Source organism: Chrysochloris asiatica, unplaced genomic scaffold, assembly GCF_000296735.1.
Source record: "Chrysochloris asiatica unplaced genomic scaffold, ChrAsi1.0 scaffold00101, whole genome shotgun sequence".
NCBI classification, from domain to species: domain Eukaryota; kingdom Metazoa; phylum Chordata; class Mammalia; order Afrosoricida; family Chrysochloridae; genus Chrysochloris; species Chrysochloris asiatica.
Window position 1 is genome coordinate 11,256,403 of NW_006408619.1, and position 13,070 is coordinate 11,269,472.

The window sequence follows — 13,070 nt, forward strand, 5'->3', positions numbered from 1 at the left end:
GCAAGGAATATCCGCCATAGATTTTTTCATACTTAATTATCAATTCACATAAAAAATTCAAAGGCACTAAATAATACAGGATTCACTTTTCAAACATACTTTTTTAAATCAAAATCAATTATTTCCAAGTAACAAAAACACAGAAGGTTATAGCAATGCTTGAAACTGTATCTACTGACTTAAACTTGATAATTGTGCCGAATTATCACTATAGTATTCATTACTGGAAGTGGTAACGACAATCCCATTTGAATCTACAATGTTTCTCTTTTCTTACATGCAGCTTCGTCCACTGAAAGTTCATTAGCCAGGATGCCCCCAATCTTGCTGAAGGCAGGCATCTGGATCCCATACTTCTCCAGTTCAATCTTCATGTTGTTAATTTCTTCTTCTATAAGAAAGAATTAAGACCCAACTAGCCAAATTAATCACCTTTCTATAACTCAGAGAAAGAAACAGTTCTTCAACTATAAAATAAGATACCTTCCTCTTGGGCTGTTAAAAGTATTTAATGAGATAATATATGGAAAGCACTTAACCCATTTCCTGGTAATAAACTCTGGTGGTGTAGCGGTTATGAGCTGGGCTGCTAATCTCATGGTCAGCAGTTCAAAACTACCAGCAGTTCCACAGGAGAAAGATGACGCTTTCTGCTCCCATAAGGATTTACAGTCTTGGAAACCCTAGACAGGGTTGCTATGAGTTGGAACTGACTCCATAGCACATGAACAGCAACAACCACAAGTATTACTATTATCAAGGATACCAAATATAACTGTTAACACGAGAATGACCCCTCAGGAAATAGTGTTTCAAATTTGCTGCTTCTGGCATTACCTACAAAAAAGTTTCAAAGGGAGCAGCTTTAAAGGTGTATCATAAACTAGTCAGGAATCATGGTTTCTAAATGAAATCAAAAGCTACTATTTAAACAATTCTATTTCTATGGCAGAAAGTTAAAAGCAAGAGAAAACAAAACATAAGCTTTGGCCTTTACTGTAGGTCTGGTGAACAATTTCCCTTGAAGGAAAAATATCAAAAATAAAAGCTTTTCCCAGATGAGGTGGTGAGACAACATGGTAGAGATACGGAGAATAAAGACACAGTATGAAAAATGCAACCAATGTTATTAAATTGTACATGTAGAAACGGTGTGTCCTCGGTTGTGCATATTTTTTCATCAAAATGAAATTTTTACATCTTTTAATTACAGTTTTATTATCAAGTTTTAAAACTCCTAGACTTACAAAATAATAGCCAGCTTAAAAGATCTGAATCTATCTAACCCATGCTGCCCTAACCAGTCATGTTACTGCCCTTTGTTTCCCCAAACGCTTTAATGTTACAGGATCCAAAAAATGAAAGCATCTGATGAGATTAAATGCACACAGAAACGCCCACCCAAGTAACTAAAATTTGGCAAAACTACGAAATTGGCATCTCTGAGTCACACAGTCTTCTACTCACTTCCCTTTGCTTTCACCAAAAGAGGTGTCCATCAACTATTTGTTGGAAGAGAGAATGAAAAACTGCTTATAAAGTTTTATTATATATGAGCATTTAATGTTAGATGTTAATATCATATCCAAATTACAGATGAGAAAACTCAAGTCTGAAATTCCAGGATCAATGTTCTTTCTACCACATTAGGAGAAGCAAGTTAGTTTTCTTTCATCTCTGTTGCCAGAGCATTTTTAAAGTCCTTTAAAATTGGTACTGTTGCTTCGCCAGGCTATTCCACAGAAATCAAGCATTTCCAGCCAAGTTTTTAACAGCTTACCTGTGAAGTCAACCTTTCCGTACAGGTCTTGGATCTGAGGAGCCAGGCCTAGTTTGAACAGGTACAAACTAGAAGACACAATAAGCAAAGTAATTAGGCCTTCCAGCTGTCCCTAGCAACTGCTCTTACATTAAAAGGGGAAAGCAGTATAAAGAATAGAACAGAAACTAAGAAAGCCTCTGAGGCAAAGTATTATAATTGCAAAGGGGAACACAGAGCCTCCCAGTACCCTACAATATTCCCCTTTGGGATTACAATACTTTGCCTCAGGGGCTTTCTTGGTTTTACGTAACACTGTCCTAAAAAGTCCTATAAAGTAATAAAAACAGCACGGGACTCGGACTCAATAGACACTAACCCAAGGCCCAGTTCCCGCACCAATCCAACATGCAATTAGATTATCAATAAGAAATGTTGATATGTTTAATACAGGTGAAGACTGTTCATTTTCTGTTTACCTTCTTGTGATCATTTTAGTAAAGTCTCATGAAAATGATACAGATAGCAAACCTGCATTATTTAAACTGAATTCATATTACTGACGGAAACGTTTAATCCAGGATACGACCGTTGCTGAAAAAGACGGAGGAAGGTAATCACGGGCACCATCTTTCTTTTCTCTCTTTAACTATTACGTAGTTATTTGGGGTATATAAAAGAAATAATGGAGCTGTGTGTAAACTCATAATAGCCACTTAGATCTTCTTACCCAGAACCCTAAGTACTTGACCTCAAGCTGAATCCTATGGATAAACATCACACATCACGTTCTAATCTTTGCTCTTGCTCTCCCATGCCTATGTTTACTAATAGGTTTCTATGTGCCTATAAGGGGTCAGTCTTTAACTGAGCTCTGAATTCTTTGTATTTTCTTTCTTTCTTTTTTATTTTTATTTTTTTTTTACTATTTAAGCTGTATTTTGCAGCAATGCAAGAAAAGAAACTGTGTTCACCTACCTGGATTCCAAGAATCTTTGCTAGTTATGAGTAACATAGAGGAACTGATGGGCTAATGGTCAAAATTATTAGTGAAAACTCTTCAAAGCATGAACGGAGTATGGGACCCTAGCCAGAAAGCAGTGATACCAGAAATAGAGGCAGAGATGGCATGGAGAGATAGAGCAGCTGACGACTCTAGACTCATGGAAAGAGAAAAATTGTGTGTTGGCGGCCGGGAGGCAGGCTTGCAGAATGTGCCCTTTGGTTGTTTAAATGATTAATGATTATATATTTCTGAGTGTTTTTGTGTACATTAAAAAAAAAACAAAAAAAACCCCATAAGGAATAGAAGCAAATACTGTTAAATGATGATGCATGGAGAGGATTGTAATCATTGCAATGAAACACAATATGATAGGATGAGTGCAAAACCAATGTTCTCTCATGTAAACTATCATTCAATCCACAATAAAAGCTTTAAAAATTTAATTCAACAACAACAACAAAAATTCTTCAACACAGCAATTTATTAGGAAGCAGTATCTAGGGCAGGTCCACAGTCTCTTATTTAAAATTTTTAGGTTAGGTATACTTGAATTTTGAATTCTCAAGTATCAGAAATGTCTTACAGTAAATACAGTATTATAGACAGGAGAAAGACGAGGCTTTCTGCTCCTGCAAAGATTTAAAGCCTTGGAAACCCTATACAGAGTCTCTATGAGTTGGAACCGACTGGATGGCACTTAACAACAACAACAACAACAGTATTATAGAACATCCCCAGAAAACCTGGAGATTTCATTAGCACCATGAATCAAATACATTACTTTTCTTGAGAAATCATACTAAGTAGATAAAGATTAGGATAACCTCATTTAATTCTAATCAGATTTGCCATCAAATGAGTTGGCACCAAATTTACACTCAATTTTCAGAGCTTCTACAATTAAGTCTAAGGGATTATGGATTTGTTAACCCCAACATTTATTTCAAGAAAGATAAAACATCAGGTGAAATAGAGAGTATATAAACACATTCAAAATAATGAAACCTGATGTCTTATCTATGGAATGCAACCCACAAAAGAAATTTAGGATGATTAAAGTACAGTGACAATCTCTGGAATCATGTCAGTCAAGACTTAAAAAAGGAGGAAGGGGCAGAAAGAGAGAAACAGGGACACAATGCTTTTCAGTCACTGTTGACCCAAAAGAAAGATGGTGCCTTGTCCATCAGAGTAAAGTGACGTCCCTAACTTGAACATTGTTGTGCTTCATAGTAAAAGGGGTTCTGAGCACAGCTATAACCACTTTCTACATATAAGTATTATGAGGTGTTGCCAACCCATCCTTCAGGAAGCACACTATGTGAGAAAGAAACTGTTAAGTCACCAAACAAAACACACTGTTCTAGATAACACTTTCTAAGCATAGACTTAAGAGCTCTGGTAGTATAGTGGTTATGAATCAGGCTGCTAACCTCAAAGGTCAGCAGTTCAAAACTACCAGCCAATTCGCGGGAGAAAGATGAGGCTTTCTGCTCCCGTAAAGATTTACAGCCTCGGAAACCCTGTGCAGGGTCACTATGGGTCAGAACCGACCCCATGGTACTTAACAACAACAAGCACAAACTACACACTCAAAAGAAAGGAAAACCAGTAGCAATACCAGAGTTCCTTCCTTTCTCTTCTGACTCCATCATCACAAAAGCACAGTTCGTTCTTCATCGCTAGTTGAGAGAATTTGAAGGCCTGAGACCAAGGTTACAACTGCAGACAGTGGTATCTAAAGAACAAGCAGAGAGGAGGAATTCTGCCAGCGTAACCACTGTGCCTGCCAAGTTCAGATATTCACTGTGGATACTGCTTTCACTAGTTTATCAACATATGCAGACCTCATGTAACACTAAGCCATTCAAAACCCTCAGAATTAATCTAACTTCGGTTCAGACACATGTACTTAAAATTAATACATTCTGACTATTTCCCTAGATAGCGACCATTCCTTACACACTTAAAAAAAAAATTCTCACATTACCATTGTTTGTCCAACATTATGCTACTATGTTCCTTTTGGGGAAATAGTAATATAACACATGAACTCTGTTCCTAAAATGCTAATAATCTAATCTGAAAGATTACGTGCATAAAAGAAACTGTGGTGCACTGAATAAATTGTTTGATAAGCACTTCTAGTCTTTGTATGAGCCACAGTCTTTGTAACTGCTACCAAATGACTAGATTGTTGTTATTAAGTGCTGCGGAGTCGGTTCCGACTCATAGCAACCCTGTACAGAGTTTCCGAGGCTGTCAATCTTTACGGGAGCAGAAAGTCTCCTCTGTCTCCCGCGGAACAGCTGGTAGTTTTGGACTGCTGACCTTGCAGTTATAGGACTGTGCAAATTGGGTGTATTTCCACTTTTCCAGATGGGTCTGAGTAAGAGAAGGCTGGGGAAGATGCTGACAGGATTACATGATTCAACTGTGAGTGATTACGAACAGAGCTCACTGTGACTGTAAAAACTCAGAACTTTAACGTGGTGGTCCCACTCTGCTGGGTGGGTATAAAACAAGCCATGTTGGTAACCTGAGTCCCAGTGCACTCTTTTACTTGGCTAGCCAAGCAAGACCTTGAACTATAGATTTGGGGCTATCCAGTCTCCACTCATAGTCTCGCTATGAGTCGGTTCCGACTCGATGGCACCTGACAACAACAACAAGTCTCCACAAATCTGTGAGTTATTTTCTTAATGGTCTGTGAGATGTTACAGCAAACTGCTGAACCCTGGAATGGAAGGAAGAATACTGAAGGGAGGAATGGTGATTGCTATCAGGGATAATGGAGTTGTATAGCATTTTGGAAAAGTCGGACATTTGGGATGTCTTTAACCTCCACCTCATATGGACCAGTCTTCTGAAAAATTATTCTTACAGAAATGATAACTAAAAGATAAACTGGAGTTTAGACAAGGAAATAAGCTGGAATAATTGGAGAAAATTCCCCTAAGAAGGTGGGAAATTAAGTTAACATAAAGAATTTTCTGATAAAGAATATAACTCTACCACCCAATCCACACCTTAAAGTACAGACAAGCTATACACATAAGCTTGTGGGAAGACGGAATTTGTCACAATATATGGCTTTAACAGAAACATTTATTGATTCCCTACTATATGCAAGGAGCTCTGGTAGCGTAGTGATTACGAATCGGGCTGAATCGGGCTGTGAACCGCAAGGTCAGCAGTTCGAAACTACCAGCTGCTCCGTGGGAGAAAGATAAGGTATTCTGCTCCCATGAAGATTTACAGCCTCGGAAACCCTGTTCAGGGTCGCTATGGGTCAGAACCGACTCGACAGCACTTTACAACAACAACAACATTATATGCTAGGAGTCCCGGTGTGGCGCTGTGGGTTAATGTACTGGACTGCAAAGTCGGTTTGAATCAAAAAGTTGGCAGTTTAAGTTCACCAGCTGCTTCCTGAAAACCCTATACAGGGTCACAATGGTTCAGAACCGACTCGATGGCAATTAACAACAACAAATGATATGCTGGGTGTCTTGTATCAGATATTCAAAATACAAAGGAAATAGAATCCAGGTAAGAGATTTGTTTTGTTTTTTTTTAAAAAAAAGGTTGCTAGGGGAGCACAGAGACTGAATTCTAAATTCGGCCTGAAAGGAAATGCATGAGAGAAGACAGCAAGGAAGAGACCCAAGGAAGAGCATGGGTCAAACTAGTTTAAAAAAAAAAAAGGGCATTTCAGGCGAAGGAAGTAGCAAAACTGAAGGCCCAAGACACAGGAGTATTTGGCATGTTCAGTAACAGTCACAGAGCATAAGTACTAAGAATGGGACGCTGGAGAAGTTTAAGGAGCTGGAAGGGAGTGAACAAAATATTTTATTGAAGGTATGGGTATGGCCCTGTAGGGTAAGCACTAGACTTCAAGGTCGATTTAAACCTCAGGGTCAGCAGTTCAAACTCACCAGTCACGCCTCAGAAACCCTATACAGAGTCATTATGAGTCAGAACTGACTTGAGGGCACTGAACAACATGATATGATCAGGGTTCTTTTGTAAAGTAGCTCTGACAAAAGCGTGGCAGGAGGTTAACACAATAATCCAGACAAAAGGTCCACTAGGCCTCATTCATTTGTGTGCTTCCCACTGACTCCAGTGATGCCAAGGATCTGGCACACGTCTGATAAAAAAACTGAGACAACAGATTTCTTATTGGTTGATATCTATAGAACCATATGTTACCATATACCATTTATTAAACACACATATAGGATGTTACATAAAAAGGGCAGTCTAAGCAAATGAATCTCTTATTCATGTTCACTTTACTATTTTCTATCATTAATCATTTCTACCATCTTTCTCCTCTAGTCTTATAGCTGTCAAGTAAACCTGTACCACTCTTAAAACATTACACTACTACACAACAGACTAGAAGCACCTACTGCTATCCTCCTTTCAGATATATCACCTGTCCCTTCCAATTCAGTACCTTGCTGATTATAAGAAGCAAGGATCTCAATAGTGAGCAACTGTTATCATAACTAACTGCACTTGTCACAACTGTAAAGGTATAAGTTATATAACAAAAAGGAGGCAGTCATGCATTCCAGGAACAGAGGACCCTACGACCATCGAGAAGGAAGAACAGGAAAAGACCATGAGATCCTAGCCAGAGAAGCAGCGACACCAGAGATGGAGGCAAAGGTGATGGAATGGAGAAAGAGAGCATCAGAGGACTCTAGACTCATGGAAAGAGAAAGGTTGAAGGCTGGTGGCAAGAAGCTGACTGGCAAAATGTGCCCTTTGGTTATTTAAACAATTGTATATTTCTGCGTGTTTTTTGTGTACATCAAGTGAGAAAGGGGAGGGAATAGAGGCAAATACTGATCATTGCAATGAAGCAAAGTGTGATTGGTTTAGTGCAAAACTGACTTTCTGCAATGTAAACTATCACCTAATTCATAATAAACGCTTTTTAAAAATTTAAAAAGAGAGGCAAGGATCTGAACATGAGTCATCTTTCAAATTTACTATGAAATTATGAACTAAGTACACACTTTTTTGTTGTGCCCATTTATCATATTCATGTTGGTATATTTAACAAATGGTTTAATAACAGCAAGGATCTACACAAATAAACTATAAATCAATCTCTTGGTATTTGCTAGTATAATTTGAAGACAATGACAAAATCTGATGTGCCATTAAAGAATACCAAGACATGGTTGAAATCGATTTTATAAATCTGCTGCTTAGCTTGAAACAAAATAGTAAATGATGAAAGTTTTCAAATGGATATAGTTTTAATCATTTTTAGAGATTTTGATCATTTTTAAAGGAAGTTCTTTTTAATCACTGCCCTCACTGAAATGGATCACTTGGAGAAATACTAGATCAATGAAGATTACACTATGTTTTATAAACAAAATTACCTGCTATTGTGGGAATAAAGTCCCTTCCCCTAGTCCCTAGAAAACCAAAGGTATTTCTCACCATTTTATTAACCTACAAGTATCCTATCCTACTAAAAAAATCTTGTATTAGAAAAAATTGTTCATTCTTACACTCAACAATAAAAATTCGCACACTCAATTTATATGCTATTTCTATGCTACTTATTTTACTAAGAAAACCTGATTACCTGAGTGCATGGATACAGTAGATACATCTTGGCATGTTCTTCCGATCATAAATATCTGTAGTTTCTGGATAAAAAATCTAGAGCGAAATAAAGGCAGCAAAGAAAATTATCCACTGAAGTTCATTTGATCATTCACCGATCATCAATAAGACAAATATAGCTTTGGATAATTAGAAACATTATTGGCATATAACTCAATCTGTAAATTAGGGAAACAAGGGATACTAGTGGACTGGGAAAGTGAGACACTAAATTGTGAAGTGATGGGAAGAATTTGGGTAAGCAATAAGTTGCAGTGAGATGATGCATTTGTGACATAGTAGGACGACCAATCTTACAAAATTTAGAATATATTTTAGGAATCAAAAGACAAATGGGTAGGGTAAGTAAGGTGTTATCAGATTATGAGGCTCTTGAGAGTCAAACAAGTTTGAATTTGATATTCAGGCCATAGAGAAGTATACTTGCTTTAGAGCCAAGGATAAAAACAGGTTTAAGAAAATCTAACTGAGCCTAGACCCAGAAATTGGAACTGGGAGGTATGCTGGAAGGCTGTTTCAACAGTGGAAGAATAAAAGAGGCATTTCAAATACATGAAGAAGTCTAGGGAATGACTGGAGTTAGGGGTCTGAGGGAACTCCAAGTTTTGAGACTATGTGACTGAGGAAATGGCCACATGGTACCATTTACTATAGAAAAGGGGAAGTTAACTTGAGGGAAAAGGTGGGTATAGTTCTATATATGAAAAATTCTAGATAATAACAAACTACCCAAGAAGCAACGTCCAGCAGCCAACTGAAGATACTGCACTCATCTTACAGCAGAATGCCTTCAGAATAGCTGAAGGAGAATGGGGAATAATAAAACTAAGGACTACAGTTTAAGAAATGCCCATCACTAAGGTGTGAAAGTCCTGGTATGGCACTGTAGAAAAAGCACTGGATTGCTAACCTCAAGGTTGGTCGTTCAAACCCATCAGCTGCTCCTCAGACACCCTATACAGGGTTACTATAAGTCAGAACTGACTCAACTGCACTTAACAGCAACCAAGAGTGTGAAGGGTAGAAGGGCTGAAGAAAAACAACTAGTTAGAGAGTGAAAATCAAAAGACAAAAAAACACGTCAAGTAAAAAAAGTGGCCCAAAAGAACCAATTTTAATAAAGGGTCAAAAAAAAAAAAAGGGTCAATGTCAAAAAATATTACTGCATATAGTCTCTACAATTATCCTGTATATACCATATACAGAGAGTATGGAGACATCCCAATAAACAGTCTATGTTATTGTTGCTAAGTGTTGTCAAGTCAGCTCTGACACGTACCGACCCTGTCCGTATAGGGTTTCTGAGGCTGCCAATATTGGCGGGAGCAGAAAGTCTCATCTTTCTCTGGAAAACAGTATATGGTCCTCGCCAAGTGCCGGCATTGTTAAGTGACCCTGTACTGTCAATCATGCATCAGGTACTATATCATGGGACAACCTAATAAAGACACTGAGTGTCTTCAGACCACATAACTCAGAAGTTTTCCAGACCTAAATCATGTAGGGGGACATTTCAAAGTTGATATCCACATTGTCACTGAAAGTTCTTGGGTACATTTTATGTCTGTTGTGATTGTGATTCAAGCCAATACTGTTTACTGCTAGTAAACAAACAAACAAGGTAATAAAATTAAATAATTCTAAAAAGCACTTTGTGGTAATAACCCTATTAGCAATAGTAAATATTAGTAGAGCTCTTACAACCATTAAAAAGAGGCTAACTTATCATTGCTTGCTGGACATACTATATTGAAAACAAGTACAGGAAATTAAAGGTGCACAGAAAGAACTTGATGTATTGAATTTCCTGACATTCGTGTGGCCTGATTCTCAGTCATACCAGGGCAAAGAAGAGCACTTCAGCACTTTGCTCTGGAAAAAAAGAGAACATGAGCTAGTCTTCTGCAAAACTCGCCTCTGGACTGAAGCAACAAACAATTCAGCAGTCTGCTAAACACCAAATCAATTCATTCCCAAGTAGTTTCACCCCCTTTCTGATACTCTACACGTTCTTCTTCTTCCCTACTTCCTCTGGTTATAAAAATTTAGCATATATTCATACAGGGAAATGTAAAGAAAATAAAAGCCACCCTTTAATCCCATGATACAGAAATGAAAACTCTTGTGTCTTATAGCTTTTTCTCCAAAAACGTTATCTTTAGGGCCTCACAGCCAAATCACAAACTCTTCTAACCTTAACCTGCTTTTGTTATTTAATAGATCATAATATAAACTGTCATCATCATTGTTAATGGCCATTTAGTGTTTATAACACAATTCACACCCCTAGTGAGGGATATAGGAGTCCTGGTGTGGCTCTCAGGGTTAATGCGCTGAACTGAAAAGTTGGTTTGAATCTCAAGGTCAGCAGTTCAAGATCACCAGTCGCTCTTTAGAAATCCTATAGAGTTGCTATGGGTCGGAATTAACTTGATGTCACTTAACAACAACAAGGGATACAGAGTTGGCTATCAATTTTTCTATCAAAAATCCTTACCTAGACTAATCGCGACTGTCACAATTGTAAAGGTAGAAGTTTTGTAACAAAAAAAAGGGGAGTGGTTAATCTTACAGTCCAGAAAGAGAGGACCCTAGGACCATCAAGAAAGGAACACACAAATAGAATGCGGGACCTTATCTAGAGAAGCAGCAGTGCCAGAGATGGAAGCAGAGATGGGGACATGGAGAGGGGGCGTGGCTGAGGACTCTAGATTCATCAACTAAGAAGAGAAGGACTAAGAACTGGTGGCCAGGAGCAGACTCGCAGAATGTGCCCTTTGGAGATGTAATTTATTATATACGCCTGAGTGGGTTTTTTTTGTTTGTGAGTTTTTTAAAAAAAGCTAAAGTGGATAAAGAGAAATACTTTTAACTGATGGTATATGGAGGGGATTATAATCAATGTAATGAAACAAGTTATATGAATTGTTGAATGTGAAACTGATGATGTGCCCTGTAAACTTTCACTCAATCCACAATAAAAACCTTAAATTAAAAAAAAAAAAATCCTTACCTATATATCTTTTTTATATTTATCTGATTATTCCTTTTGCAGAAATTCCTAAAAGTATAATTCCTGGGTCAAAGGATCTCATATATTTAATTTAAAAAAAAAGATGTCCATGCCTCTAAGAGGGACAGTCTGGCATGGCCTTTATAGAGCCCAGGTGGAGACAGCGAAAGAGGGCAAATTCACATCTCAACATTAAAATGACAGCCATCACCAACGTTATAGGAAGTAAACATCATTACATGGCTATTACAATTTGAAATATAAAATGCATGATCCTTTGAATTTTCTCATACCGGTTTGATATTCTGAAGCTGGAAAATGGTATTTCTAAAATATTTCTTTATATTTTCTAGAGTCAAAGTTTAATGCAGTAACTTTGTGATTAAACGCAAATCAAATTACATATTTAGAAGAGTGAATTTTATAGCACGTGTATTGTATCTAAACAAAACAATACTTTTAATATAGTAGTGAAATTCTCTTAAGGTGGGGTGAAGTAGGGATAAGGAATATAAGAGAAAAAGAGCAAAATGATTTGTTAAATCAAGAAGAAAGAGAGCATTTAGATTTTTTTTTTTTCAAATCACCAAAGATTTCCAGTAAGAATAATTTTACAGGTAGTATGAAACTATTTTGCCAAAACATAAGAATTAAGTTAGCACAACAAATATCATATAAATTACCTTAGGCAATCCAATTTCACCCATGGCATTCAGCCACTGAATCACATTATCAGTGTGTCTAAAGTGGAGGCCAGTTGCCTAGAACAAACAAAAGGGCATTAAGCATTGTTGGCTACATTGCAGCACATATGAAATAAATACTCTTCCAGAATTGCCCTTGACCTTAGATTTAAGGTCAGTCTATAGCATTATGTTCACATTCCACACCAAGAAGTCAAACCCACATCTCAGTTCCTTAGGAACCATTTAGATAATTCGGTGTGTAAAATAATAACACTGAGAGAACTGTCTTTGGAGTTAAACCGACTTAGACTCAATTCCTGGCTCACTTATCTGCTGGTGACACCAAAAAAGTCACTTCACTCTTCTGAGTTTCCTCATCTAAACAGGTTGGGTTGCTGTTGCTGCTGTTAGGTGCCCCTGAGTCAGGTCCAACTCCTAGCAACCCCACGTAAAACAAAGCAAAGGTCTGCCCAGGCGTGTACCAGCCTCACAACTGTTGCGGCCAATGTGTCAAATCCATCTCCTTGAGGGTTTTCGTCTTTTTCTCTGATCCTCTACTTTACCAAGCACCATGTCCTTACCCAGGGACAGGTTCCTCTTGATATGGCCGCAGTACATGAAACCAAGTCTCTCCATCCTGGCTTCCATGGAAAATTCTGGCTGTACTTCCAACACGGATGTGTTTGTCCTTCCATTATTCCAGTATTCTTCACCAACACTACAATTCAAATGGACCAATTCCTCTCCAGTCTTCCTTATTCACTGCCATCTTTCACATGCATAGGAGGCAATTAAGAATGCCATGGCTAGGGTCAGGTGCACCTTAATCCTCAAGGTGACATCTCTGCTCTTGAACATCTTAAAGAGGTCTTTGCAGCAGATGTACCCAATGTAATACACTGTTTGGTTTCTTGATTACTGCTTCCATGAGCACTGACTGTGGATCCA

At 37.9% G+C, this 13,070-nt stretch overlaps 1 protein-coding gene across 1 annotated transcript in view; it reads right to left on the bottom strand.

The window, feature by feature from the left end:
- IQGAP1 (IQ motif containing GTPase activating protein 1) overlaps nucleotides 1-13,070 on the bottom strand; it is a 133,796-nt gene that overhangs the window by 60,538 nt on the left and 60,188 nt on the right. Inside the window, exons 4-7 of the mRNA XM_006867150.1 lie at nucleotides 12,120-12,197; nucleotides 8,383-8,459; nucleotides 1,781-1,848; nucleotides 278-391 (exon numbers count right to left, since the gene is read on the bottom strand). Coding sequence (XP_006867212.1) covers nucleotides 278-391; nucleotides 1,781-1,848; nucleotides 8,383-8,459; nucleotides 12,120-12,197 — 337 coding nt within the window. The remainder of the gene's footprint in view (nucleotides 1-277; nucleotides 392-1,780; nucleotides 1,849-8,382; nucleotides 8,460-12,119; nucleotides 12,198-13,070) is intronic.